Source organism: Engraulis encrasicolus, chromosome 22 (assembly GCF_034702125.1).
Source record: "Engraulis encrasicolus isolate BLACKSEA-1 chromosome 22, IST_EnEncr_1.0, whole genome shotgun sequence".
Classification (NCBI taxonomy): domain Eukaryota; kingdom Metazoa; phylum Chordata; class Actinopteri; order Clupeiformes; family Engraulidae; genus Engraulis; species Engraulis encrasicolus.
This window is the reverse complement of record NC_085878.1, coordinates 2699410-2701909: the sequence shown is the minus strand read 5'-3', so window position 1 is coordinate 2701909 and position 2500 is coordinate 2699410. Positions and strand designations below refer to the sequence as shown.

The 2500-nt window shown below is 49.9% G+C and overlaps 1 protein-coding gene across 1 annotated transcript in view; it reads right to left on the bottom strand.

The window, feature by feature from the left end:
• Positions 1 to 2500, bottom strand: part of trpm7 (transient receptor potential cation channel, subfamily M, member 7) — a 77492-nt gene that overhangs the window by 14774 nt on the left and 60218 nt on the right. Inside the window, exons 32-33 of the mRNA XM_063188388.1 lie at positions 2281 to 2306; positions 219 to 272 (exon numbers count right to left, since the gene is read on the bottom strand). Coding sequence (XP_063044458.1) covers positions 219 to 272; positions 2281 to 2306 — 80 coding nt within the window. The remainder of the gene's footprint in view (positions 1 to 218; positions 273 to 2280; positions 2307 to 2500) is intronic.

Genomic DNA, 2500 nt, shown 5'->3' with positions numbered 1-2500 from the left:
CTTATGATTCCTCCATGAGATAAGGAGGGTAACACCATGACACAAGGCCAGAGGATGGAGGAGACGACCGCAGGAGGGATACTGAGACACAGGCCCTGTCTACTGAACGCTACACATAGTTTAGCCAGCAGGGGGCAGGGCAGGGCAGGGCAGAGCAGAGACAGCATCTAGTCTAGAGACGGAACTAGAGTGGGACCATAGAGAAACAACAGACTCACAGTCCTTCCTGCTTCCCAGGTGTGCGTGCCGGGCTGTGTACAAGCATGCTGCAGCTGAAATGAACAGGTGAGAATGGAAGGGTTACGCTGGGTGGGTTGGTGGGTGGGTGGGGGTGGGGGGGTCAGTTGGGGGGGTTGGTTGGTAGGCACACTGTCAGTCTCCAGTCCAGTCAGCACTGCGCGCTCTCCATGAGAGGGAGTATGACCTTGGCTCAGGTCAATGGACCCAGGCAGGAAATGAGAGAGAGAGAGAGAGAGAGAGAGAGAGAGAGAGAGAGAGAGAGAGAGAGAGAGAGAGAGAGAGAGAGACAGACAGACAGACAGACAGAGAGAGGCAGCAAGAGAGAGAGTGAGACAGAGGCAGCAAGAGAGAGAGACAGAGAAAGAGAGAGACAGAGAGAGAGCAAGAAATAAAAAGACAGACACAGAGAGACAACGAGAGAGAGAGAGAGAGAGAGAGAGAGAGAGAGAGAGAGAGAGAGAGAGAGAGAGAGAGACAGATAGAGAGAGAGCAAGAAATACAAAGACAGACAAAGAGAGACAACAAGAGAGAGAGAGAGAGAGAGAGAGAGAGAGAGAGAGAGAGAGAGAGAGAGAGTAGAGAGTAGAGAGCGTCCACTGGGCTGTACTGGAGGGGGCAGGTGCGTATTCCTGTCCTGCCTGCAGCACTGTGGGATTAGGGCCGCTAGAGGGGGCAGCACTGTGGGATTAGGGCCGCTAGAGGGGGCAGCACTGTGGGATTAGGGCCGCTAGAGGGGGCAGCACTGTGGGATTAGGGGGGCAGCACTGTGGGATTAGGGCCGCTAGAGGGGGCAGCACTGTGGGATTAGGGCCGCTAGAGGGGGCAGCACTGTGGGATTAGGGGGGCAGCACTGTGGGATTAGGGGGGGCAGCACTGTGGGATTAGGGCCGCTAGAGGGGGCAGCACTGTGGGATTAGGGCCGCTAGAGGGGGCAGCACTGTGGGATTAGGGCCGCTAGAGGGGGCAGCACTGTGGGATTAGGGCCGCTAGAGGGAATGTCGTGCCGAAAAGCGAGTCCCTGCCAGAACACAAGTGCCCTCATTGAAACCAATGGAAACCAATGACCAATTTTTCAGATATTTTTTACCATATTTTGCAGACAAATCCGACACAATTTAAGATGGAAAGCCTATCAATAAAGCATCTACATTCCTCCTGGAAGTATTACAAAGAGCTGGTTACAATTTCAGTATTATTTCCATAAAAGAATCGAAGAATTGCCATAACAAATGTTACGGTTTCATTCAGATAGCTCATATTAAGTGGAGGACGAGTAATGTTTCATAAGCATATTTTTAGTTCATAAATTATGTAATTCATTCTGCAAAAAATAGTATAATTTTATCTCAAAAAATGTCATTGGTTTCAATGAGGGCACTCGTGTTCTGGCAGGGACTCGCTTTTCGGCACGACAGGGGCAGCACTGTGGGACTAGGGCCGCTAGCTAGAGGCTTGGGGGTCAGACCTGCAGAGCAGCAGAGCAGCGCCTCATATCATGGACGGCTGCAACAGTATCTCACTGCGATCTCAGTGTTTACCAACAGGGGGGATGTTTGTTTGGATGCATTAGGGCACGGCAGTGCTACAGGCAGGACTCTTTATCTCCTCATCTCATCATCTCATCTCATCCATCTCAACAGAGGAGGAGGGAGAGAGGGATGAGGGAAGAGAAGAGGCAGGAGGGGGGGTGGGGGTGGGGGGTTGTTGTTGCTGTAATGGGGGTGGAGAAGAGAAATGCTGTGGGAATGCCAAGGCTCTACTCATTGAGGTCGCTCACCAACGTCTCAATGAGCGGAGGGCTGAAGAACTTATTTATGGCAAAAAGAGCAGAGTTTTCATCAAAGGTATTTTCCCAACCGTACAAGAGATGGATGGTAAATGTGTGTGTGTGAGTGTGTGTGTGTGTGTGTGAGAGAGAGAGAGAGAGAGAGAGAGACTGAGAGACTGAGAGAGTGAGAGAGTGAGTGTGAGAGAGAGAGAGAGAGAGAGAGTGGTTTTCTTGGAAAGTGATATTATTTAGCAAAGAATCATGCATCATACCATTTAGGGCGTCATCTGGGGGACTTCTGGGAAGAAAAAAACACAGAAGGATGCTTACTTTCTCATGCTCATCAGTATTGCTATTTTTGCATCAAATCATCTGTCAACATACAAGTACTTCATACTGCTTGCATAAGTAGGAAACTGACCACCTGATCAAAAAGCTCCAAAAACATTTCTAATGAAAACAATGACCAACAATTGATAAAGTACAACACAC